The 26,778-nt window shown below is 43.2% G+C and overlaps 1 protein-coding gene across 1 annotated transcript in view; it reads right to left on the bottom strand.

Annotated features, from left to right (window-relative positions):
• The window catches only part of LOC126184540 (transforming growth factor-beta-induced protein ig-h3-like), a 356,879-nt gene that overhangs the window by 85,980 nt on the left and 244,121 nt on the right, over nt 1-26,778 (bottom strand). The window contains exons 4-5 of the mRNA XM_049926949.1: nt 24,625-24,770; nt 17,753-17,911 (exon numbers count right to left, since the gene is read on the bottom strand). Coding sequence (XP_049782906.1) covers nt 17,753-17,911; nt 24,625-24,770 — 305 coding nt within the window. The remainder of the gene's footprint in view (nt 1-17,752; nt 17,912-24,624; nt 24,771-26,778) is intronic.

The following is a 26,778-nucleotide window of genomic DNA, read 5'->3' as shown; positions in this document are numbered from 1 at the left end:
GAACCTGCGACCACAGCAGCGCGGTTCCGGACTGAAGCGCCTAGAACCGCTCGTCCACATCGACCGGCTTACCGGGTTGCAGACGGTGCCCATATTATGCATCGGTAATGTGAGTTAAAAACTTCGAGAGATGCTCTGTCCACAGAAATATGTCTTTGTTGTTTATGTACTGAAGTTTTCGCACAGTCATCTTCTGAAACTCCGAAGTGCTTATAAGTAACCCTATATTCGGCTGGCAGGAAAAGGAAAGATTGTGGAGTAACGTTCCTGTACATGAGACTGAGCCAATGTCCTCGGTGAAAATTATAAAATGTTGCAGTTTCTCAGGGAGTGTGTCTGTTATATGAGGCACAGTAAGGTCTGCGGGCCCTTGATGCGAACTTAGTGGCGAAGGTATGTGGTGCACCAGATTTCCTTTTCCCCTCATTTCCACGGTGATAAACAACATAAACACAAAACTACACTCTATAATCACTCCTGAGTAATCCGCGTGACACTGATACATACTTGATTTTCTAACTGAATAACTGAAGGCAACCGTTCCACACTATTTTAGTACGTCCCACAAACACTCGTGACAATGGGTCACAAACCAATAACAAAGTGTAATTTTTTCTTCGTGTGGCTACCCAGCAAATCAGTTTTCTTGAGTACGCTCCGAATCAGCACTCTAAGTAGATCTTCAAACATATTTCTATTTCATGGAGTTGTTAAGACGTTCCATCTGCTAAATGATATATAAACGGTACGATTATAGGGTACTTAATATTTTCCCTGCTTTATTTTTATAATTCTTTTTGACGTCACATGAAAATTATGAGCGATTCCTTATACAAATCACAGATCAGCATGAGAGCATTTCGAATGCTGTGTTTCGGTGACAGCTTCACGTGATTACTTGTTGGACTAGTTGTAGACTATCGCCGCACGACAACTCTGAAATGAGAAACGTGCATGACACGATCATCGTAGCGTCACGGGAGTTCACGTTTGTCCTACGATCGACAAATTCTCGTCACTCGTACAGCTGTCCTGTACATAGTTGGAGTTCACGACCAATGACGTGTTGTCAGATTTAACTACTAGCAACTGCATTCCTAATTTGAAATCTGTCTTCTTTTTCTAAGGCTTGCTACATCTCATATGGGGAATGAAGTGACAAGAAGCTTTGATTCAGCATAAGCCATTCACACGTAGTTCATGGAAAGGAGAATAACGAAAGTAAGTGTTTAACTTTCCATCGATAACGAGGGCATTTCAAACGCAGCACAAGTTCGGATTGGCGAAGAATGGGGAAGGAAAATGTAATTGAACTTGTTAGTGGAATCATATAGGCATTTGCCTAAGTGGTTTAGCCACTGTAGCCTGCTACCTAAACACTGAGGCGACAGAATTCATGGGATAGCAATGTGCACAAATACAGATGCCGGTAGTATCTCGTATACAAGGTATAAAAGAGCAGAGCATTGTAGGACCTACCATTTGTGCTCAGGCAAAAATGGAAATGAGCGTTTGGCGTCATTGGCCGGGAGGCCCCTTGCGGGGCAGGTCCGGCCGCCTTGGTGCAGGTCTTATTACATTCGACGCCACATTGGGTGACCTGCGCGCCGGATGGGGATGAAATTATGATAAAGACAACACAACACCCAATCCTTGAGAGGAGAAAATCTCCGACTCAGTTGGGAATCGAACCCGGGCACGTAGGACGGCAACCCGTCACGCTGGCCACTCAGCTATCGGGGCGCATTGTACTCAGGTGATTCATGTAAAACTGTTTCCGACGACATTATGGCCGCACGACGGGAATTAACAAACTTTGAACGCAGAATGTGGTGGTATTTTTGTGGTAAGTTCATCTGGGACCAAACTGTTGAGGTCATCGGTTCCTAGGCTTACACACTACTTAATCTAACTTAAACTAACTTACGCTAAGGACAACAAATACACCCATGCCCGAGGGAGGACTCGAACCTACGACGGGGAGAACCGTGGCAAGGCTCATGAGACCGCGCGGCTACCCCGCTCGGTTGCGGAATGGTAATTGGAGCTTGACGCGTGGGACATTCCATTTCGGAAACTGGAAGGGGATCCAGTATTCCAAGATCCACAGTGTGAAGAGTGTTTCGAGAATACCAATTTCATGCATTACCTCTCACCACGGACAATGCAGTGGCCGACGGCCTTTACTTAACGCCGAGAGCAGCAGCGTTTGCATGGAATTGTTAGTGCCAACAGACCACCAAGTCTGCGTGAAACAACCGCAGAAATCGATGTGGGACGTACGGCGAACGTAGTGTTAGGACAGTGTGGCAAAAGTTGGCGTTAGTGAGTGTCTTTGTTAATAGCACGACATCGCCTGCAGCACCTCTCCTGGGCTCGTGGCGACATCGGTAGGACCCTAGCCGACTGGAAAACCGTGGCCTGGTCACATGAGTCCAGATTTCAGTTGGACAGAGCTGATGGTAGGGTTCGAGTGTGGCGCAAACCCCACGCAGCCATGGACCCAAGTTGTCAACAAAGCACTGTGCAAGCTGGTGGTGGCTCCATGATAGTGTGGACGGTGTCTACATGCAATGGACTGGGTCCTCTGGTCCAAATGAACGGATCATTGACTGGAAATGGTTATGTTCGGTTACTTGGAGAATATTTGTAGCCATTAATGGACTTCACGATCCCAAACAACGATGTTATGTCACTGGGCCACAGTTATTCGTGATTGGTTTGAAGAACATTGTGAACAATTTGAAGAGCATTGTGGACAATTGGTGTGAATGATCTGGCCACCCATCGAACATTTATGTGACATAATCGAGAGGTCAGTTAATGCACATAATCTTGCACCGGCAATACTTTCGGAATTATGGACATCTATAGAGACAGTGTAACTCAATATTTCTGCAGGGGACTTGAAGTTGTTAAGTCCATGCCACTTTCAGATGCTGCACTAGGTCGGGCAAAAGGAGGTCCGACACGAAATTAGAAGGCTCCCACGACTTTTGTCACCTCATTGTACAAGCAACACAGGTTCTTACTTCAGTCACGTTTTAATACAAACCTGGGACGACGGGTTTCAGCGGCATGATGCCGTCATCAGGTGCTCATCTATTAATTACACATTATTTTGTCGTGCCAAATTAAATCTGATATTTAAACGGACTGAGGGAGAAAAGTGTGCTTTTATATAAGTCGCAGGCCACGTACAGTTTTATGTAGTATTTATAATTTTAAGTTTAATCAGCAAATATGGAGTCACGCAAATGTGTTACCATAACTACATGCGGTTTCGCTGGCGAGGCAAGTGTGCCCATTTCTACGTTCATGAAATACAAAAAAAAAAAAAAAAAGCGAATTCACTTTATTCTTCGTTTGTAAAAAAATCTAGTTTTCAGTTTTATTTTTTTCGCGAAGTCGGCACTATGGACATGTCCCACGTTGTATGGATATCTCATAGGATGGCTATATGTGAGCGCCACATAGTTCCGAATGAAGTATTGGTTCCACTTGAAGTATCACGTACACTACATCGTCCACGTACAGAATCTGCAGCTTATGTGTAGGCCTCATTTCGATATAGGACACAATCCAAAGGTATGTTTTAGGTTTATGATTTCTTGGAGATGCTTCCAAATAATCATGCATTCATACTCCTTATTACAATTTTCATTGTCGAACAAGATATCATCTCTCCCGATGAGCGCGATACTGCACTTACACGTTAATTGTTTTGACAACACATTTCCCTTAAAAGAGCTTTATCTCTTAAAGGTAACACACGTAACCTTAACTTAACGCTTAAATTAAGTGAAGAATGAAGGGAAACAGTGAGCAGATCTGTTTCAACAAGGACCAGAAGAACGTCTAAAACCTTGATAGGGGTCGTGTTGGTGGAAAAGTAGTTATTATGGAATCTCTCTCCCGCTGTTTAAGACAATCCTACGTCGTTTTCATCGTAACACTGGCAACCCTTTTCGAATGTTTGATGTTTTACTTGTTTAAATCATCCGCTACTAGACAGCACAGAAATTACGCAAAATTATGTGCCAAGATCTCATTTCCGCTACCAGACACAAAGGACCCATGTGGGGATACCAGTATCAACACAGAGGCATTTGAGTTCAGTGGTGGTGGTGGTGGTGGGGGAGGGGGGGTTAGTCGAGACGAGTTCTCTATTTTCTATATTTCTGGTCTTTCTCCCGCTAGTTCCAGTACGGTTTAAAGCTTTTTTACAGTGCACCTTGTTTTGCTCGGCAAAGAATTTCGTTTACTGTTTCTATCTTTGTGACTCTCCTTCGCTTTGTATTTCTTATGTCATATTTCTATACACTACTGTGAGGTATTTGTCTACGACCATGCCCTATATTTAAACTAGTTGTCACTTGACAGGCAACGGGCTGCAGGGCTCTCGCCACCAACAAACCAATGGCAGCCGGCTGCCACTGCGTTGCCACTTCGCTCTGCCGAGCTGACTAAGGCATTGCGCCAGCCAGTCCTCAGCGAGCCGTTGTAGACGTGCGGGTGAGAGATTTGAGTGACTTGTAGCTTCGCGTATTTACGTTGTCTGATGAAAGCAGTCACAAGAGAGGGAGGCCGAGGCTGCACACTCCTCGGAAACCTCCAAAAAGACATGGAGTCGTATACGCAGTCAGGCGCGTGAATACGTGTGTTCCTTAAGGGAGTATTTTGACAGAGAGAGGGATGCAGGAGGACCTCTCGTTCCTTTGGATAAGGTGGCGGAGTGAACTGCAGCTGCTCTACAAGTTAGCGAACGATCAGTAATAAGAATCCGCAAGGAGAAATTCACGAAAGAAGGCTCAAGCGAATCATCTAAATTGGAGACACCTGGGAAAAAGAGGCCATTCGTCGTCAAATATACGCATTTTATTCGAGGAAGGAGTAAAATGGCTCTGAGCACTTTGGGACTTAACTGCTGAGCTCATCAGTCCCCGAGGAAGGAGTATCCAACACTCAAAAAACTACATGTTACCCTCACAGCGACTGACCTGTTTCAGGGTAGTAGATCGTCTTTGTTACGAGTCGTGAAAATGTTAGGATTCCGCTATAAATCCATCTCTGGCAGAAAGTTACTAATGGAACGCCAAGATATTGCAGCCTGCCGATGCCGCTTTCTTAGAGAATTAGTGGGGACAAATTTTGAAGATATCGTTTGACTTGGTGAAACGTGGGTGAATGCAGGACACAGTTTAAAAAAAAGGCTGGACAGACGGTACCATCAGCGTTAGTATGGCAGCTCCGATCGGCAGAGGGAAAAGGATAATTGTAGCACATGCCAGAAATTCAAAAGGTTTAATTCCAAATTGTCTGCTGCTATTCAGTTCAAATAAGACCTCCGACCACCACGACGAGATGAACCACAATACTTTTGTGAAATGGTTTGAAGTCTGTGTGCTCCAGAACTTAACAAAAAACTCTATCATTGTTATGGATAACGCTCCTTATCACTCAGTAATACAAGATAAAGCACCCACAAAGGCAACGAGGAAAAACGACATTGTTAGCTGGTTACAGAAACATAAGGTACAGCTCGACAGTAATTTGACAAGGGCAGAATTATTAGAACTTGTATCGCAACACAAGCCAGAGGACCCTATTTACATTGTGGATGAAGTAGCAAAAAAATATGGGCATAAAGTGCTCAGATTGCCTCCTTACCATTGCAATTTCAACGCAATAGAGCTGATTTGGGCTCAGGTTAAACGGCATATTGCTGCAGAAAATAAGAAATTCACATTAACCGAAGTGGAACGCCTTTTGAAAGAGGCAGTTGAAATTGTGACATGGGAAGACTGGCAGAAGGTAGTGCATTACGTGAAAGGAGTGATACAGGACGCATGGAACAATGAAGGTATATTACAAGAAAGTGTCGAAGACTTGATCATATCTGTCAATGCGAGCAGCGACACGGATAGTTCCACTGACTCTGACTCTGAATTAAGCGGTGTTTGCTCATTGTCTGATTAGTGTGTAGTGTACTTACTGCCATTAATATTTTGTTTGTGAATTTATTTCTATTAATTCTTATTCTTATTGTGAGACTAAGAAATACTGTTTGGCCAGCTCTCGTCATCTCCTTACGGTAAGTTAGACTGAATTTTAATTCTATTTCATTTTGTATATACACCAAGATGTTATTCAATGTGTGTAATAGTTTTCGAGATTTGCAATCTAAAGAAGAAAACTTTTCCGGACGCGAAAATTTCTCACACTTCAATAGTTAATGTAACAACGGGCCTAATTAAAATTAAGAAAAGATATTTGATATGCTTAAAGATACCACTGAGACCGATACTGTACGTAAATTTCAAAATATTTACATAATATTTATGGGAGATAGAGATTTTAAACGTCATACTTGTTTCGACCCCCCCATGAACCATGGACCTTGCCGTTGGTGGGGAGGCTTGTGTGCCTCAGCGATACAGATAGCCGTACCGTAGGTACAACCACAACGGAGGGGTATCTGTTGAGAGGCCAGACAAACGTGTGGTTCCTGAAGAGGGGCAGCAGCCTTTTCAGTAGTTGCAAGGGCAACAGTCTGGATGATTGACTGATCTGGCCTTGTAACAATAACCAAAACGGCCTTGCTGTGCTGGTACTGCGAACGGCTGAAAGCAAGGGGAAACTACGGCCGTAATTTTTCCCGAGGGCATGCAGCTTTACTGTATGGTTAAATGATGATGGCGTCCTCTTGGGTAAAATATTCCGGAGGTAAAATAGTCCCCCATTCGGATCTCCGGGCGGGGATGTCGTTATCAGGAGCAATCAGTTTAATAAGCCACAGCTGCAAAATACTAACACGTATTCTTTACAGACGAATGGAAAAACTAGTAGAAGCCGACCTCGGGGAAGATCAGTTTGGATTCCGTAGAAATACTGGAACACGTGAGGCAATACTGACCTTACGACTTATCTTAGAAGAAAGATTAAGGAAAGGCAAACCTACGTTCCTAGCATTTGTAGACTTAGAGAAAGCTTTTGACAATGTTGACTGGAATACTCTCTTTCAAATTCTAAAGGTGGCAGGGGTAAAATACAGGGAGCGAAAGGCTATTTACAATTTGTACAGAAACCAGATGGCAGTTATAAGAGTCGAGGGGCATGAAAGAGAAGCAGTGGTTGGGAAGGGAGTAAGACAGGGTTGTAGCCTCTCCCCGATGCTATTCAATCTGTATATTGAGCAAGCAGTAAAGGAAACAAAAGAAAAATTTGGAGTAGGTATTAAAATCCATGGAGAAGAAATAAAAACGTTGAGGTTCGCCGATGACATTGTAATTCTGTCAGAGACAGCAAAGGACTTGGAAGAGCAGTTGAACGGAATGGATAGTGTCTTGAAGGTAGGATATAAGATGAACATCAACAAAAGCAAAACGAGGATAATGGAATGTAGTCGAATTAAGTCGGGTGATGTTGAAGGTATTAGATTAGGAAATGAAACACTTAAAGTAGTAAAGGAGTTTTGCTATTTGGGGAGCAAAATAACTGATGATGGTCGAAGTAGAGAGGATATTAAATGTAGACTGGCAATGGCAAGGAAAGCGTTTCTGAAGAAGAGAAATTTGTTAACATCGAGTATAGATTTAAGTGTCAGGAAGTCGTTTCTGAAAGTATTTGTATGGAGTGTAGCCATGTATGGAAGTGAAACATGGACGGTAAATAGTTTGGACAAGAAGAGAATAGAAGCTTTCGAAATGTGGTGCTACAGAAGAATGCTGAAGATTAGATGGGTAGATCACATAACTAATGAGGAAGTATTGAATAGGATTGGGGAGAAGAGAAGTTTGTGGCACAACTTGACCAGAAGAAGGGATCGGTTGGTAGGACATGTTATGAGGCATCAAGGGATCACCAATTTAGTATTGGAGGGAAGCGTGGAAGGTAAAAATCGGAGGGGGAGACCAAGAGATGAATACACTAAGCAGATTCAGAAAGATGTAGGTTGCAGTAGGTACTGGGAGATGAAGAAGCTTGCACAGGATAGAGTAGCATGGAGAGCTGCATCAAACCAGTCTCAGGACTGAAGACCACAACAACAAACTTGTTTCGAGTTCAGTAGTGATAGGGTTGCTTAAAAACGCGTTTTTTAGAAATTTATATATAGGAAACGTAATGCACTACGAAAACTTTTAAGGATTCTTTGCCGAGTGCATTATTTTGGTAATGAATGGAAAAAAAAATATTTTGCTGTAACACCAATAGTTTTTCAGTAATGACGTGATAAGTTAGAAGCTGTTTGCGAAATCGAGAATTTAAATGGTTTCAAACAAATTAACGTAACTCTTGTCCTAATTACAATTAAGAATAGATATTTGACAGATTGAGAGACATTGTAGAGAAATACATCAGATGTGGGTTTGAAATTTTTTACTTACTATTTGTAGAAGATACAGGCTTTAAAACGATTTTCTATCGGCGGGGGTAGCGATGCGCTGAGGCGGCTGGCGGCTGCCTCCAGCCAGTGCTTGACGTGACAGCGCCGCAACTTCGCAGCGCAAACGTCAAGTGACAACTACTTTAAATCAGACTTTAAGAACCAAAAACCAAACGTTTGAATGGAAGTAAATGCCATTCACGAAAGCTTATATTTTAGTATATTTGTACCTACAGAACTAGTGAATAATCTAATATTTCTCATTCTGTTATGTTTTATTTATTATTGGTGCCTTGATTTTGCGTCATAATCCAGACTGTTAGGCCGATGTTCTTCAATACATATACGACGTAAATGGATATAAGTTCATGGGATCGTACATACGTCTATGTGTCAAACAGAACTCAGACATGAGATGTTCACATAGAAGCGTAATAGTGTATGTGTTAATGTGTGCGAAGTGTTACAGAATGTTCCTTGGAAAGTGCCAGGATAAACAAATAGAGGACAGGAAATAACTGTCAGGAAACGCTACATAGCCTCTAAAAGGTGGTAATCAGTGCCTAACGAGAAACAATATAAATTAGTTGAAATTCTTCCTCTGGAGATATTTGAAGAACTTTGTTTATGAAACGTAAGTGAATGAGAAGCGCTGTTGAAAGGAAATACATAGCGTGAAGATGTTCGCACACCTCCAGGCAAATTCTAGTGGCTGCGTCATTCCATGATACAAAAGTGTCACGCGTTCTGCAGTACTGAACGTAGACACTGCTAACACATCCTATACTTGTTTTCCTTTAAGGATTGAATAATAGTGTCAAGACCTTCGAATTTGTTCGTCTGAGACTGTAGTCGTATTCTACTTCATGTACCTTTGCCTTCGTGTTACAGAAAATTGATGAAATTTCACATTCTCTATTGTTACTTATGGGTCTCGAATGAATACTGTGAATAAAGCAATAAGAGATGCTCGGCTGGCGAACCGCTGGGTGATGACCCTCATGTCTGCTACGTTCGCCTCTGTCGTTCATGGTGACATTCTGCAATCCTTAACTAGTTACTTAAGGCACTTCTTCTTGTCAGTCACTTGATGATTCTGCACTAGCAACAAACCGTATTTAAATGGTCAGAGGATATCATAATCCTTCATCTACTAACAATCAACCCGAAACACACCAAAACTACTCTCCGGCTCAACTTAGGAATGGCTCGCTTTCCAACGTCTATATCTACAAAAATTTGGTGTGAGCCATCCTACCCACGAAGAAATCATTCTACCAATTCACCAAATTCATTTCGATTGTTCTCTACATAGAACACCTAGGAACTTCGTACAGCTCTAGCACACCTGTAAGATAAATCACTATCGTATCGCACATTGGTTATCCTAATACTCTGTCACACTATCAACGCACTGTATCTACTATACATAATTAGATTCTCCGAACCCTCGTACAGCGTAAATTAACTGATGCTTTACGAGTTAGCATCAGTTCTTCCGTAGAGAACTAGTTGGGCATTTTCATCCTTCACAGCTTCCCTACTTTACTTCACTTCCACATCTCCGGCCTGGCTTCCGTCGTACATTTTCCCAAACATCTTTACTCAGGTTCACTTCGTTGCCACTGCACAACCTACACAACGACCACTCAATGTCCTTTCTCCCAATCTACCATTTGTAGGTGTGTGTAGTGCTATTAACACCACCATCAATAGCATCCTCAATAAGGATCACCATTGTCTTACATTAAATAACGAAACGTCAATACACAAATATTTTATTTATTGAGGAGTAAATATTTTTCTGTTTTACTTTATGCGTCATTCAGATGGATGTTACATTTTTTTTACTACTGGCAGCTCACCTTTCTCGTTAAGGGCGAGGAGTTGTATAACAGCGAAGAAATAGTAATATAGGATGAGAATATATAATTACACAATTTCTGTAAAAAATTCTAGTGAATAATTTAGGCATAAAATGTTCTAAACTGTTGAGCAACAGGATGAAAGACCCTTCCCTAGTAACGCGTGAGATCCCTTTCCGCCCTAATGACAAATATGGTAAAATGATGTCGTGGACTGCACAAGGTATAAGTACACGGACCTATAACAGTCATCCACAATTCACAGCACTGATTAAAGCAGCATGTGATGTGTACTCATCTTTGGACAAAATTTAACGTGTAATTAAGAGAGTTCAATTCAGACGATTTTGGGAGTTAGAAACGTACCCTATATCTGTGACCGAGTGAGGTGGCACAGTTGTTAGCACACTGGACTCGCATTCGGGAGGACGACGGTTCAAACCCGCGTCCGAATATCTTGGTTCAGGCTTTCCGTGATTTCCCTAAATCGCTTCAGGCAAATGCCGGGATGGTTTCATATGTCTGTGGAGCATTCAGAGGTAATGATCTGTCTTGCTGAATGTGAAGACATCGAAAAATTTGCTGCTGATGAACAAAGTGTTTGAACATGAGACCTGCATAGCAAGATTCGATGGCAGATGTAGCAGAAGTCTTGTTACATTTTATCCATTTGTTTTTATCCATTTGTTTTTATCCATTTGTACCAACAGGTAAGGTGAGTCATCAGTGTTGGCTACGTTTTTCCAGATCCAAACGTAATGCGATGCTGTGCCTGTATCCATACTGTAATATACTGACAAAAACCGACCTTTCGCAGAGTCACAGTGTTGCCAGGCTCCGCTGGTCGTAGCGGAATTCCAGGAATGCGGACAGAACTTAAATTGTTATGCCAGCTACTCATACGCGCAATATGGCATATTTTGGTACAGACCCAGAGGTCCCCTTGATCACGCTTGAGGTTATTAGCATGAAGTTACAAGTAAACACTATTGTACGACATGCAGAGAGCAATCTTATCTCTGGCGCCTAAACACTTCGTTACGCCCACTGCTGAAGACCCTGTGAAGGAATGCTAGTTTTGAAGTACATTGAATGTGAGGCGCTCCAACGTACTTGGGCGAAGAAAATCAAGGGGAAAATAGATAAATGAGAGGAGAATGGAGAGAGAGGGAGAAGGAGAGAGCAAGAGAGAGAGAGAGAGAGAGAGAGAGAGAGAGAGAGAGAGAGAGAGAGAGAAAGACAGGAATTGGCGGGCAGAAAGCATGAACTAAGCCAACTGTGACGATATACTGGTCATATATAACGAACGGAAGAGGTGACGAAGTTTTGTTATAGAAGTGGAAAATGAGATTTTGTGGATTCTACGATAATTCGTAGACAGGAGGAGTCTTTCGTTTGAGACTGAGAGAGGCGGCTCGGAGACGAACTGCGAAGGCAGCGGCCGATTCTTGCATAGTCAATGACTAGATGCACATCGGAGGTAATTGGAAGTTTGTGGTAAGGTTTCATGGGACCAAACTGCTGAGGTCATCGGTCCCTAAGCTTACATACTATTTAATCTAAGTTAAACTAACTTACGCTAAGGACGACACACACACCCATGCCCGATGGAGGACACGAACCTCTAACGGGGCGGACCGTGACAAGACGCCCGAGACATCGCGGCTACCCTGCACGGCACATAGGAGGTCAGATACCGAATGCAGGCATAATGTTTGTTTACTTGATGGTCCATTGACGCAGTGAGCCGGATAAACGATCCGATCGGTAGCCTCTGAAGCAGCAGGACTCCTCAAACATGCCACGCTATGTAATGTATTCCCCTACTTTTGATCTAGCTCAAGCGACCCTGAGAGCACCGAGCAGTCTTATTCATTTGCGTAATTAGTTATTTATAAAGTTATATAGAATAAATGTTACCTCTTTTAGGTCTCAGTTGAAAGTTTCTGCACACTTCCTCCGAAACCCTATTAAAAATATCGATCTAGCATTAAGTTCATGGTCTGTCGCCCGCGCCAGGAGGCGACAAGAGTCGATGGAGAGATAACGATAAGTGTAACGAACTCTCAAAGTCAGTGTTATTCCGTTCAAGTCAAAACTACCATTAAAATACTAATCTCAACGATCCCAGACGTGTTATGTCATTGTGTGGGATGGTTGTTTCAGTATTCCATATCTGATTTTTATGGGTGCTATCTCGTATCGGCGACTGTCATAATTTCAAGCCATAAGAGACCTCGTGATTCACACTTCGTTGACGAAAGCGGTTGGTCCTTGTGGCGACAGTTTTACTCGAATTCAAGAATATACAACACTCACATGAGACGGTTGCCTGTCAAAGCAGCGTTTTTACATGACGATGGATACCTTGTTCCAGGTGCTTGACTTAGCCAACATGGCCCCGTCACGAACAAAATATAGTAAGCGTACGTTTACCCTGTATCCCCGCTGCTCGCATGTCACCTGCATGCCCCGATGAGGCTGAAACAAGTCCAGTTAGTCTTACAGGTGCATTTAGCTCGCAGTAAATCAAATTCAAGAGGGAAAGAGTCACACCAAAACCCCACTCACAAATTGACACTTAAACAAATAAAAATTTTTCGTTATCAGTTAACCCTAGCGAACTCCGTCACTTTTATCCAGCACCACCTCCAACTGGCCAATGGCTCCACGCTCTGCCTTGAGGCCTCTTTTTAGCGAACAAGTCCACGATTTATAACCTAGACACTCGACGAGAAAAACAGAAAACTACCTAAGCAGAATTCGACGTCCGTATACAGGAACGCACTTTCGAATCCTCTGTAGGCTTTCCGTGCGGGAAAAGTAACTTCGTTGATAACGAACGACTTCCAGAAGAATAAGAACCACTTTCAACACAAACTCCGGCGCCGAGAGCCCACGACTTGCCGCCTCAGTCCCACGTGGCCTTGCAGCCGGCTCGCCGATTTCGCCGAGCTACAGATCTCTCGAAGAAATTATTTTAAATTCTTGTCTACCAATTAATACATATCGGGAGTGAATGAAATGTAGGCATTTTCATTGGCCATTTTCTGCTCCTACTTACAGCACTTATATAACGTGCGGCTTTCTCGTGGGACTTTTAGAACTCACTTTGCAATGAGTGATGAAAAACCAGCAGTCCTGGACAAATTAATCCTTCCCAAAATCCGCCTAGTGTCCGGGTCGTGCAGCGGTTAATGCAACTGCCCAGTAACCAGGAGATCCCGGGTTAGAGTCCCAGCCCAGCACACATTTTTCACTCGTCGCTGCTGATTCCGCATGAAGTCCCAAAACAGCAGATATCATAAGCTCCTTTCCTTTCTCCTCCTTCCACCTTCAATTAGATAACATGTATTACAGCTGCAGATTCCTCATGGTGTCTGCTCTTTCGGATGTGTCCGAAAGAACAGACACCACGTATTCATGAATTTAAAGTAATCAATTAAATACGGGCACGAATTTTTATTAGTTGTGGAGCTAGAATCCAATTTCATGGTTTAGTTTCCACAGTCAGTCCAATAATAAAAGTAGTAGCCTACTTAAGGCGAACTTAACAATAAGCAGCCAACACCTAGTTATTCTCGCTCGTACTCGATTGTTTACATCAGTCTCGTGCACCTTGGCGTAGCTACATACCTACATGGCCCCAGCTTCTCAGAACATAATTTTCGTGGGCGGTGTGGCGTCATTTTTATCATAAATAGTAGGTACCTGATTAATGATTAGCGGACTCAGATTAAGTTAACTTCGTTAATTAACAATTAACAGGTTAATCTTCTCGTGTCCAGTTACGTATAGCAGAAGAACGAGTGAGGGGGCGCAGTTGTTAGCACAATGGACTGGCGTCCCGCCATCCAGGCTTTCCGTGATTTCCCTAAATCGGTTCAAGCAAATGCCGGGGTGGTTTCTTTGAAAGGGCACGGCCGACTTTCTTCCCCATCCTTCTCTTACCCGATGGGACCGATGACCTTGCTGATTGGTCCCCTCTCCCCAATCAACCAACCAATCAATTTAGCACAAGGCGGAGGAGCATAACGTAGGTAGTCTGTTTAGTGTATTTGTTGCATCATCGAAGTGTGCCAATAAAACGCAGTCTTTGGTTCGCCTTCCCCACAACATTATCATTGTGATCAAATGGTTCAAATGGGACTTAACATCTGAGGTCATCAGTCCCATAGAACGTAGAACTACTTAAACATGACTAACCTAAGGACATCACGCACGTCCATGCCCGCGGCAGAATTCGAACCTGCGACCGTAGCAGTCGCGCGGTTCCGGACTGAAGCGCCTAGAAACGCTCGGCCACCATGGCCGGCTCAGTGTGATCATTCCATTTTAAGTTATTCATCATTGTTATCACTAGCTATTTAGCTAATCTGATAGCCTTTGGAATTGTGTGGTTTATAGTGCAACCAAAATTTAACGAATTCCTTGTAGAATTAGTGTTGATGACTCACGCGCTTCATTATCTGGAATCAATTGTCACTTTCCACACCATATAGATATCTTGTCTAAATCATTTTGCAATTGGTTTTCATCATCTGATGACTTTTCAAGACCGTAAATGACAGCACATCTGCAAACAATATAAGAGGGCTGCTCAGATTGTCTACTACATCGTTTACGCATGTCGGTAACAGCAGAGGTCCTGCCACGCTTTCTCGGGGAACGCCAGGTATTACTTCTGTTTTACTCGATGCTTTCCCGTCAGTTAGTAAGAACTGTGATCTTTCTGACAAGAAATTACGAATCCAGTCACACAACTGAGACAATACTCCATCGACACGCAATCTGAGTAAAAGGCGATTATGGGGGACAGTGTCAAAGGCTTCTGAAATCTAAAGGTATGGAGTCAATTTGACCTAAGGAGATAAATTCAAGAGTGAGAACTGCAAGAAACAATTTTGAACAGGCATTTTTTGCAGTCCTTTCTGAAAGGGTGTGTGTGAATTCCTAAGGGACCAAACTGCTGAGGTCGTCGGTCCCTAGACTTACACTCTACTTAAACGAACTTAAGCTAACTTATGCTAAGAACAACACACACACACACACACCCATGCCCGAGGGAGGACTCGAATTTCCTGCGGGAGGGGCTGCGCAATCCATCACATGGCGCCTCAAACCGCGCGGCAACTCCACGCGGCCTTTTCTAAATACAAAGTTATTTGAGACAAGAGATATACGGATCACCGCAGCTTCATAATGTACAATTTTGTTTGATAAAACATCAGGATTAAAATATACAACAGTTGTAGGTCATGAAGCAGATGTCCAAGAAAATGTTACAAAATTATACCTCAGAATGAGTAAGCTTACTAATGCGTCTTGCATAAAATTTGTATTAGTAATTTTAGGTTTCATCTCATATGTCTGTTTATGGTTCAGAAATATTTAAAATAAAATAGAAAATCTAGGTAAGCTGTCAGACAAACTAGCCAAAACACTGAAAGCCCAAAAGTATAAAATATCATTTCATGTAAGAGGTACTACAGCTAATCTCCTATTCAACAGCAAGGACAAAACAGATAAACTAAGCAACAGTGGGGCCTACAAAATAACCTGCACTGACTGCAATAAACTGTACATCGGTCAAATATGTGCTCAAAGAAGGACACAAATATCTAACACACACAGAAGTGCTACATATAGCCAACAAAGGCAGAAAACTCAGCCTACTAGAAGCACTTGAAATTAACAAACACTTAGCCCTAAATCCCCAGCTGGTCCTAAATGACCAATTGCAACTGAGCACATCACCACTCTTAACCTTTACACAATAAAGTAAATCTGCTAATAACCACAAAGTGTCCCAATAGTTAACAAATTCACACCCCAATATAATGTAATATCCCTTATGTGTTTACATTCCTAACTGTAACTCAACTGTAACATTATAATATTTGGTATATATTAATGCGCAATTCTCTAATAACAAAATGTAACCGCCAAAGAAAACTTCGTTGTTGTACAACCAACAATTAATGTCCAGTGCAACTGTTCACAACAAATACCGAAAAATTGTAAATTTGTAATAATGTGTATTCTAAATAATTCTAATTGTTGTTATACATGGTACTGACAAACCATAAAATGTGATTTATTATGTTAAAGAACAGTTTCACAGAACAAAAATTCAAACGACACGTTTGACAATTCCAAAGACAATACCACAATTAAAGATCGTATGTAAGTGCGCTGTATCTTAGTCCAGAATGTTTGGTTCGTAAAAACACAAGCTCCTTGTAAACAATAGCCAGTAGTTATCTGAAGATGGCCTAATAAGCCGAAAACTAGTTCATACAAATAAAAATCAGTAGAACAAAAAACTGCCTAAGTGTTATTCAACCCTAAATAAAATAGAAAACTGCATTCGACATTCGAACCTGAAAAAATTCTCTCGAGAATTTTTGAGCTGTTATGAGAACTAATGAAAGTTTCTACAGTGTATACTGCATACGACGGGGCCATCCACACCGACTCTTCTTTCTCTTGCCAAGCGAACGAGCGACTGTTACTATCGTCAAATGACCTAGAAAATATAGTCTTCGTTTCACATCAGTACAGGTTGTGGTGTCACCGCCAGACACCACACTTGCTAGGTGGTAGCCTTTAAATCGGCCGCGGTCCGTTGGTATCCGTCGGACCCGCGCGTCGCCACTATCAGTGATTGCAGAACGAGCGCCGCCACACGGCAGGTTTAGTCTAGAGAGACTCCCTAGCACTTGCCCCAGTTGTACAGCCGACTTTACTAGCGATGGTTCGCTGTCTACATACGTTCTCATTTGCAGAGACGACAGTTTAGCATAGCCTTCAGCTACGTCATTTGCTACGACCTAGCAAGGCGCCATATTCAGTTACTATAATCTGAACAGATAATATTGTGAATCATGTACCGTCAAGAGCGACGTTCATCTTTAATGGATTAAATTTAAGTATCAAACTAATTTCTTCCGCTTTCTGAATTCTAAATGGTTCAAATGGCTCTGAGCACTATGGAACTCAACTGCTGTGGTCATCAGTCCCCTAGAACTTAGAACTACTTAAACCTAACTAACCTAAGGACATCACACACACCCATGCCCGAGGCAGGATTCGAGCCTGCGACCGTAGCAGCAGCGCGGCTCCGGACTGGAGCGCCTGGAACCGCACGGCCACCGCGGCCGGCACTCTGAATTCTAATTTCTTGTCACGTTCCAGACCTCACGCCAATATAGTCCTTCCCTCCTCACGCCATCCTGCGTGAGCTAAAACGCGTGCTTTCGGCCTCCTCTAGTAACACGGTGTTGGCTGTTCAGCCAACACTACACAAGTAATCCATTCAAATAGCGATGCTGAAGACTCCCGGAGAGCAGCGAGATGCGATGTTTAACAATGGTCAGCGAGGCTGCAGAGTAAACGTACCCAAAGATCTCGTGTACGACAAATTTTGTGTGCAACAGGAGTAGTAACTCACAGACATGGAAGATAGATACGGTAGCGTTTGATGTGTCAGAGTGCTCACCCCGCTGGCGTACTTGTTGACGCGCAGGTGATGTCCGGTGTAGCGCGACTCCAGCAGCAGGTCGGCCCGGAAGTGCTGCGACGGCACGCGTCCGGACACCATGTGGTACAGCAGCAGCGACTGGTCCGTCAGGCGCGCGCGCTCCTCCCGGGACAGCTCCTGTGTAACAGTAACACCCTGTAACAAAACTTCTAGGAGTAACAGAAACGACTCTACAGATCGTCTAAGACATAGGGCAAAAACATTCCGCTATGCCACCTTTACGGCTGAAAACGAGAGATGGTACGCTGACTTATTAGACTTGGCCGTCTCAGCAATGCTGTGGCATGCGTGGATGCATTCGATGCAATCCGACGTCCTGAATGTTGTCAGGCCCACTGACAGAGTCCGCAGCTCGTGGTATAGTGGGTAGCGTCGCTGCCTCTGGATCGCGGGGTCCCGGGTTCGATTCCCGGCCGGGTTGGGGAAAAAATGGTTCAAATGGCTCTGAGCACTATATGACTTAACTTCTGAGGTCATCAGTCCCATAGACTTAGAACTACTTAAACCTAACTAACCTAAGGACATTACACGCATCCGTGCCCGAGGCAGGATTCGAACCTGCGACCTAGCAGCAGCACGGTTCCGGACTGAAGCGCCTAGAACCGCTCTGCCACAGCAGCCGGCGCAGGGCGCCACACTTTTGCACCATTGCGGAAGAAATTCGTAGACACGTTTGAGCCAAATTTCACACTGCTGCGTCGGACTGGGGGAAAACGAAGAGGTTTCAAAAGAGTGACTCTTTAATTGTTTTGCGCAGTGTATTTCGGAATGGGTTCTTGTCCTCAATCTGTTCTTCAAGACTTTCAATACAACCCCTCGACGTTTGTCGCTAACATTTTGTTAAACGTTGTGTATCACAAAAGTTCACTACATTAAGCTTAACAACACTTACGTAAGTATATATGAACTTGTGCACACTGAATCCAAACTCCCTGTATGGAACAATAACACACAGACAAAGCTGGGAAACATTAATCGGAAAGTTAACCTCGCTAATCGTTAATCCGTTACTAAAAAAAGGTAAGAACATTAAAGCGTTACTTTACAGGAGATTTATCAGAAGTTAATCATTAATCGTTAACTCGTAATAGGAAAGTTTATGTTCTGGATGTAGTGAAATGAGCAAGTGAATCAAACGTATTACCGTTGCTTAAATAAAAATCTTTTGATTGGAAAGTAGATAGTACATCGAAGGTACATAAAAATACAATTTAATGATTTAATAATTTAGTTTAATAATGATTAATTAGTTATCAATGTTAAGTCAGGGAAGAATCAAAATACAGGAGAATCAGTTAGTATCTGACATAACGTGCATATTTCCCTACATAAACATCAACATGCTGTAGTTTTCATCCGAGAGGGAGGCTCGTTTAGGAGACAAATTATCTGTGCCTATAGAAAATTATATTTAATGAATACATTTATTAAAACCTGTTCCCCAAGAAATACCGCATCATGAGTCTCTTGACTTTATGTCCAGTGACATTTTTACTAGATTGGTTCAAATGGCTCTGAGCACTAGGGGACTTAACATCTATGGTCCCCTAGAACTTAGAACTACTTAAACCTAACTAACCTAAGGACATCACACAACACCCAGTCATCACGAGGCAGAGAAAATCCCTGACCCCGCCGGGAATCGAACCCGGGAACCCGGGCGTGGGAAGCGAGAACGCTACCGCACGACCACGAGCTGCGGACATTTATTTATTATTTTTTTTTTACTAGATTCTGGGCTTCACTTTTTACAGATGGCTTCTCTTTAGATGGTTGTGAGAGCTAGAATGCGATGCGATGATTTAGTTTCCACAGTCAATCCACTAACAAAAAGTAGTAATTAATTATTAGTGCGCACTCAGTAAACAACCAACAATTAACAGCAAACATACAGTTATTCTCGCTCGCACTCGATTGTTTACATCAATCGAGCGCACCACGGCGTAGCCAGACACCTACATGACCCAAACTTGTCCGGACAATGTTTCCGCGGGATGCGTAGCGTCATTTTTGTTGTAAATAGTAGGTGCCTAACTAACGATTAACGAACGCAAAGAAAGTTGACGGAAGTTAGAATCCGTTAACGCTTTCTAAAATTAAAAGTTAATCCGTTACTCGAAAAGTTAACTTTGTTAATTAACGATTAACAAATTAACTGTCTTGTGCCCAGCTATGCACACGGGATGAAAAAGAGAGCACTGGAAATGGATAAACTATTTCTGCCAAGCCCATTTCCATCATTCTCCAGTAGTGTAGACGTTATAACGAATAATGATATGGCTCTCGCGAGCAGCATCTTCACGAATAGATTACCAAAGTGCTGTAACAAATGCGACTGATAGTGATCACAGCATAACAAATTTAAACGTTTGTAATCTCGTGTGTGTTCTGTACAGAAATAGCGGAACCAGAGAAACTGCAGTAAGACAAAGTAGGAGGCTCGCTTCTTATCCATAGACATCAGATAGTGACTGTAATACTAGTGAGAGCGCACAGCCAACAGGGAAGTCTCTTCACAATATGTCATTTAGGAGAAGGGCTGTTACATGCCGCTCTATACTATGAACTGCATTGAAGTATCTTTAAAGAGAAAAGAGCAAATTTAGAACGGTACACATACTTAAAATAGTGGAAGAAATTGTTATTCTGAATATAACAAGGAAGTGGCGAACTTATGTAAATAAGAACTTATCCATGTTAATGGTAACAGAGTTCCGTGACTGGGTTCAGTTACTAAGAAGAAATACAGCATCCAGCCACATTTTGTGTAGTTTCGCGCCGTCAGTACAAGGTTTTCATAGACAGCTTTTTGCATGTTGCAGCTGCCTTTCGTCCTGTAATTTATGGCTCCTTTTCCTGCTTTGAATGCGTAGCGCACACACTCTAAGGTTCACTGATGCTGTGTCGTAGCGCAGTAATCGCCGAGTGGCCGCCTACGCCAGCTCGAGATGGTTCCAAGTCCGAAAAGCGTCTGGGCAGCTGGTTACTATATTTCTTGGGTTGCACCACAGAAAATAATTAGAGAGGAAATATAGATCCGATAACTCTTTCCGTAATGAGAGAGGAATGAAAGTCTGCAGAGAGACAGCGGTAGCCTTCCTCAGAGACTTGCTACATGACCACTATTACGAATTTTTTGTAGTTCGAAGGCATATGAAAGGTACCTTAGAAGAAACCTTACTTGATTAATAGTGAAGGTTTTGTGTTTTTAGACTAATTCACCAAGTTTGACCAAACGGCTCCACTCTTTTCCTCAATTCCCGTTCTGCTGCTGCCCCTGACATCTGCAAAATTGTTCTCCAATGTGATGTATAGCCGACCATATCTGGCGGCCACATAAGGTTGCTCAGTGAACCTGATAATATTTTGAGTGGTGAGGCTCAAGGACGAAACGCAATTTCAGGAGGAGAAATGCAAAATTTGTTGCTTGCAGTAGCTGCTCTGTTGTCCAAAAGAATACCTTGTATAGGACACGCTTCTCGAATCTTTGGGGTACTACCTTGTAATGCAAGGCGAAGGGTACTCCTACTAATATTAGCCACTCCATGTCCACTGTACTCAGTTACTGAGAGAGGGAGAATGATACTACGCCTCAGTACGTGCTTTGATCTCGCATTTCTGATACAGACAGTAAAACACTAATCCTCTAATATTATCTAACAGTGTTTCGCGAAAACAATATCCGGTTCCTTCCAGAAATTCTCTTTTTGGTTTACAGAGTATCTCTGTTAAATTTTTAATGAGCTATACTGACCTCTTACGAGGGTAGAACCGCTTTTCTGCGTTCCTTCGGCGTTTGTGGAAAGGACTGCTTGATTGGGCTCCGAATATTCAAGCAGTACTTTAGAATAAGTCTCAAAGGAGGCCTGTATGAGGTTTGTCTGCCACTTGCACTGCAATTTTCCATAATTCCCCTAACAAATATAAGCTTCCATTTGCCTTCCGTACTAATATTTTTTTTTAAAAAACAGCAAGGTATTTAAAACCAATGAACAGTGAACAACAGCAGCTCCACATATGGCGTATACAAACAAAAGTCGTATTCTATAGCGACTTGTAACATCATAATGTGGAAAGGAACCAAAGTAGTATGACATCGAAAAATTACCATCACCTTTTGAAATACATCATAATCGTAAAATATTTAATCAGAAACAAATCTAACAGAATATATAATTATAAAAACCATTTTAAATGACACTTCACAAGTAAAGATTTAAATTTCCGCTGTTTCTGAAAAAAATTCAAAGAGCTTAAGTGTGGTAGTTACTTGTACTTTTATTGCATTAACTGTTTTATTATGCTTGACGAATGGAAGTTGTAATAAGTCATTCTCTACACCCAGGAAAGTCACCCCCTACCTGAGGAACCCTTGTGGGACCAGAGGTAATATATTAGTAGTTATATATATGTTCTGTCACCGTTTTCTGTTAAACTTGAGCCGGCCAAAGTGGCCGAGCGGTTAAAGGCGCTTCAGTCTGGAACCGCACGACCGCTACGGTCGCAGGTTCGAATCCTGCCTCGGGCATGGAGGTGTGTGATGTCCTTAGGTTAGTTAGGTTTAAGTAGTTCTAGGTTCTAGGGGACTTATGACCACAGCAGTTGAGTCCCATAGTGCTCAGAGCCATTTGAACCATTTTTTTTTGTTAAACTTGGCTTTGTTGTAGGTATGTGTAAAATCTTGACATGGTTTACATTCTATTTCGGAAAATACTGTATTGCCTGTCTGGTAAGTATGTACCGGTACGATATATTCTGTGTCTTGTCATATGCACTCAATAATTTTTGTAATAGTTTGTCGAATAATTTGTAATTTTAATATTCCGTTCCGCAGGATGATTTGAAAATGGTTTCAGGTAAATCGAAACTTGTTGCCAGTTAAATAAAAAGCGAATCTTGCAACTTTGGCTGTTTCTATATCGAACTGGCTAATGCAAGTTGCTATCCTGCAGTTAATCAAAATGTTCACATGTGTGTGTATTCCTAAAGGACCAAACTGCTGAGGTCATCGGTCCCTAGACTTACGCACTACTAAAACTAACTTATGGTTAGAACAACACACACACGCACACGCATGCCCGAGGGAGGACTCGAACCTCCGGCGGGAGGGACTGCGCAGTACGTGAGATGGCGCCTCTGACCGCGCGGCCACTCCACGCGGCTGCAGTTAATATACGAGGGTGAGTCCAATGAAAACCTTAAATATTTTTTAAAATATTACTTATTGTGCAGAAGTGGTACAAAGCTGTATCACTTTTCAACATAATCTCCCCCACTTCAATGCAAGTCCTCCAGCGCTTACAAAGTTCATAAATTCCTTTAGAAAAAAAAATCTTTTGCTAGTCCGCGCAACCATTCATGCACCGCGTGGCGTACCTCTTCATCAGAACGGAACTTCTTTCCTCCCACAGTGTCTTTGAGTGGTCCAAACATATGGAAATCGCTTGGGGCAAGGTTGTTGAGTATGACGGATGAGGAAGACACTCAAAATGGAGGTCTGTGATTGTTGCAACTGTTGTACGGGCAGTGTAGTGCCTTGCGTTATCATGCTGCAAAAGGACATCTGCTGACAGCAATCCATGTCGCTTTGATTTGATTGCAGGCCGCAGATGATTGTTTAGGAGATATGTGTATGATGCACTGGTGACAGTGGTCCCTCTAGGCATGTAATGCTCCAAAATGACGCCTTTTTCGTCCAAAAAGCGTGTCAGCATAAAATTCCCTGCTGATGGTTCTGTTCGAAACTTCTTTGATTTGGTGATTAGGAATGGCGCCATTCCTTGCTCGCTCTCTTCGTTTCCGGTTGGTGGAAGTGATCCCAGGTTTCGTCCCCAGTAACGATTCATGCAAGGAAGCCATCACCTTCTCGTTCAAAGCGCCAAAGAAATTCTTCACAAGCATCAGCACGTCGTTCTCTCATTTCAGGAGTCAGCTGCCGTGGCACCCATCTTGCAGACACTTTGTGAAACTGGAGCACATCATGCACAATGTAGTGTGCTGACCCACGACTAATCTGTAAACATGCTGCAATGTCATTCAGTGCCACTCGCCGGTTTCCTTCACTATGGCTTCAACTCCTGCAATGTTCTGTGGAGTCACAACTCCTTGTGCCTGACCAGGGCGAGGAGCATCTTCCACTGAAGTCACACCATTTGCGAACTTCCTACTCCATTCGTAGACTTGCTGCTGTGACAAACATGCATCACCGAACTGAACCTTCATTCGTCGATGAATTTCAGTAGGTTTCACACCTTCTCTGCGCAAAAACCGAATAACAGAACGCTGTTCTTTCCTGGTGCAAGTCGCAATTTTTTTTCTTTATTGTTATTTTTAAACCTGTTTACAGGCAGGCCAGCAGCAGCATACTACGCCGCTCTTTGGCCACAAGTCGCAAGTGGGTCGGCCATCTTTATACTGATACTGCGACGGTACGTGTGCACCTGCACTATGCTGCCACCTACAGGCCCTTCTGCACGCTGTTTGTAACACGCTTACCAACTTACAGGATAACGGCGCGAAATTTCGATTTGTTATTGCAAATTTAAGGTTTTCATTTGACTCACCCGCGTAGCACACCGGAAATCCAGTAATATTTTAAGTTACCGCTAATGTTACAGTCAGATAATATCAGGTTCTTTCTTTCGTCTGTTGTTATCTCCCATTTATCAGCGTTTAAAGAGAACTCTCATTTAACACCCGAGCTGGAAACAGTAAGCCGTTCACTTACCTAGTGACGACACGCTGATGACACGTAAAAGTTCACACGATTGTCTCTAGAGTAGAGAGGTAAAATAAAATTCCAAAATGGAGGCAGAGCAGCGGCGACTTACGTCGAAGGTGTGGTCGAGCGGCGCGAAGAGCGTGACGGCGCGCCCGCCGGCGAGCACGTCGGCCAGCCCCGCCTGCTCCACGTAGCTCACGAACTTGGCCGCGCCTCGCTCGCGCGCCGTCTCCAGCACGTTCTTCAGCGGCCGCACTGCACACAACACAAGCGCTTCAGGCTACTGCCCACACACACCCAGCCCACGGCTCACACTCCGGAGCGAGGCTGCAATCACTCTTGAAAAGCAACAGTATAATACTAAAACAATTCTGAAGTCTCTAGATACATACACTGAAGCACCAAGGAAACTGTATAGACATACATATTCAAATACAGTGATATGTAAACAGTCAGAATACGGCGTTGTGGTCGGCCACGCCTACATAAGACAACAAGTGTCTGCCGCAGTTGTTAGATCGGTTACTGCTACTACAATGACAGGTTGTAAAGATGAGTTTGAACGTGGTGTTATAGTCGGCGCACGAGCGATGGGACACAGTATTTCCGAGATATCGATGAAGTAGGATTTTTCCGTACGATCATTTCACGAGTTTACTGCGAACGTCACGAATCCGATAAAACGTCAAATCTTGGACATCGCTGCTGCGGTAAAAGACCCTGCAAGAACGGGAGCAACGACGTGTGAAGAGAATCGTTGAACGTAACGGAAGTCCAACCTTTCCGCAAATCGCTGCAGATTTCAATGCTGTGCCATCAACAAGTGTCAGTGTACGAACCATTCAACGAAACATGATCGATATGGGCTTTAGGAGCCGAAGGGCCACTCGTGTACCCTTGATGACTGCACGACACAAAGCTTTACGTCTCGCCTGGGTCCGTCAGCACCGATATTGGACTGTTGATGACTGGGAACATGTTGCCTGGTTGGACTAGTCTCGTTTCAAATTATATCGAGCGGATGGACGTGTACGGGCACGGAGACAACCTCGTGAATCCGTGCCACCTCTTGTCAGAAGGGGACTGTTCAAGCTGGTGGAGGCTCTGTAATTGTGTGGGGCGTGTGCAGTTGCAGTGATATTGGACCTCTGATACGTGTAGATGCGACTCTGACAGGTGACAAGTACGCAAGCTTCCTGTCTGATCACATGCATCCATTGATGTCCATTGTGCATTCCGACGGACTTGGACAATTCTATCAGGACAATGCGACACCCTACACTTCCAAAATTGCTTCAGAGTGGCTCCAAAAACACTCTTCTGAGTTTCAGCACTTCCGCAGGTCACCAAACTCTCCATACATGAACGTTATTGAGCATATCTGGGATGCCTTGGAACGTGCTGTTCAGAAGAGATCTCCACCCCCTCGTACTCTTACGGATTTATGGACAGCCCTGCAGGATTCATGGTGTCTTCCCTCCAGCACTATTTCAGACATTAGTCGAGTCCATGCCACTTCGTGTTGCTGCACTTCTGCGCGCTAGGGGGGGGGGGGGGGCACATGAGATTAGGCAGATGTACCAATTTCTTTTTCTCGTCAGTATAAATCTAATAGCTTGGTAAACAGCACATTGAGAAACAAAGTTTAATGTTAAATAGGGTACCATACGTGATACACCAGGAACGATAGCAACGAAATTTAATTCATCTTTCCTGAACAGTATATTTTTAAAAGTCCCAAGTCTTCATTAGACACAAGGGTATCGTCAGGAGTGACCCAGGGATGTGTGACAGGACCGTTGTTATTTTTTATATACATAAATGAACTGGTAGACAGGCCGGGCAGCAAGCTGCGGTTGTTCGCTGATGATGCTGTGGTGTGCAGGAAGGTGTCGAAGATGATACAAGATGACTTAGACAAAATATCTAGTTGGTTTGATGAATGGCAGCAGGCTCTAAATGTACAAAAATGTAAGTTAATGCGAACGAGTAAGAAAAACAAACCGGCAATGTTCGGACACAGTCATGTCGTTTAAATATCTGGGCGTAACGTTGCTCAGCGATATCAGATGGAATGATCACGTGAGGTATGTGACAGGGAAGACGAATGGTCGACTTCGGCTTATTGAGAGAATTTTAGGAAAGTGTGGATCATCTGTAAAGGAGACAGCATATAGGACCCTAGTGTGCGCTATTCTTGAGTACTGCTCTAGTGTTTGGGAACCGCAACAGGTCGGATTAAAGGAAGACATCGAAGCAATTC

The sequence above is a fragment of the Schistocerca cancellata genome, chromosome 4, assembly GCF_023864275.1.
Source record: "Schistocerca cancellata isolate TAMUIC-IGC-003103 chromosome 4, iqSchCanc2.1, whole genome shotgun sequence".
Classification (NCBI taxonomy): Eukaryota; Metazoa; Arthropoda; class Insecta; order Orthoptera; family Acrididae; genus Schistocerca; species Schistocerca cancellata.
The sequence above is the reverse complement of the archived record's forward strand: the minus strand, read 5'-3'. Positions and strand labels throughout refer to the sequence as shown.